Source organism: Carlito syrichta, unplaced genomic scaffold (genome assembly GCF_000164805.1).
Source record: "Carlito syrichta isolate Samal-C Ts95f unplaced genomic scaffold, Tarsius_syrichta-2.0.1 Scaffold304483, whole genome shotgun sequence".
NCBI classification, from domain to species: domain Eukaryota; kingdom Metazoa; phylum Chordata; class Mammalia; order Primates; family Tarsiidae; genus Carlito; species Carlito syrichta.
In genome coordinates, this window is record NW_007248579.1 from 347309 (window position 1) to 348370 (window position 1062).

Sequence of the window (1062 nt, forward strand, 5' to 3'; positions counted from 1 at the left end):
GCCACCGCAGCCTCGACCTGCTGGGCTCCGGTGATCCTTCTGCCTCAGCCTTCCAAGTAATTAACACAGAGACGAGGTCTTGCTCTGCTGCCCAGGCTGGGCTCCAGCCTCGGCCTCCGAGATGCAGGGGCGACAGGCTGTGCCTCCTGCCGCCCCCGCTCCCCTTCTAGCCCAGGACTCGGCCACCCCGGGGAGGGTCCCCAGGGCTCCGGGGAGGGCCGGCCTCGGCGCCCCAGCCCCTCCCGCCCTCCTGCCTCCTGCAGGTACTTCTTCAACTGTGACTGCCTCATCCCCCTCAAGAGGAAGAGGAAGTACTTCAAGGTGTTCGAGGTCACCAAGACCACGGAGAGCTTCGCCAGCAAGGTGCAGAGCCTGGTGCCTGTCAAGTACGAGGTCATCGTGACGACGGGCTATGAGCCGGGGGCGGGCACCGACGCCAACGTCTTTGTGACCATCTTCGGAGCCAATGGGGACACGGGCCGGCGGGAGCTGAAGCAGCGTCTGCGCAACCTCTTCGAGCGGGGCAGCACGGACCGCTTCTTCCTGGAGACGCTGGAGCTGGGCGAGCTGCGCAAGGTGCGCCTGGAGCACGACGGCCGTGGCCCGGGCGCCGGCTGGCTGGTGGAGCGCGTGGAGGTCACCCACACCAGTACCGGCGTGGCCACCCACTTCCACTGTGGCCGGTGGCTGGACAGCAAGCGCGGCGATGGGCTCACCTGGAGAGACCTTTTCCCTTCTGTCTGAGGGGCCAGGCCAGCCACCCTCTCGCTGGGACACCGGGAGCGCGAGGCCACCTGGCCCCTGGTCCTTGGGAAGCCGCTCTCTGCTGTGGCCATGGTGGGATCTGCCCCCCCCCGCCTCACTCTGGTCTCTGGAGGTTGCAGGAGTCACAGTCGGCTCGTGTCACCCTCTGGGGCTGCCCCAAAGTCACTTCTCGAGATTCCTTTTCCTGCAGTGGCCGCGGTGACCCAGCTGGGTCTCACCACAGAGTGTGGGGGAGACTGGAGATCAGCTGGGCGACAGGTGTGTGGAAGGGGAGCCCTTGAGATGGTGCCTTTTAAG

General features: G+C 66.5%; 1 protein-coding gene across 1 annotated transcript in view; it reads left to right on the top strand.

Annotated features, from left to right (window-relative positions):
* LOXHD1 (lipoxygenase homology domains 1) overlaps window positions 1–768 on the top strand; it is a 170435-nt gene extending 169667 nt beyond the window's left edge. The window contains exon 41 of the mRNA XM_021713353.1: window positions 264–768. Within this exon, the coding sequence (XP_021569028.1) occupies window positions 264–744 (481 nt within the window). The 3' untranslated portion in view covers window positions 745–768. The remainder of the gene's footprint in view (window positions 1–263) is intronic.
* The last annotated feature ends 294 nt before the right edge of the window (window positions 769–1062 follow it).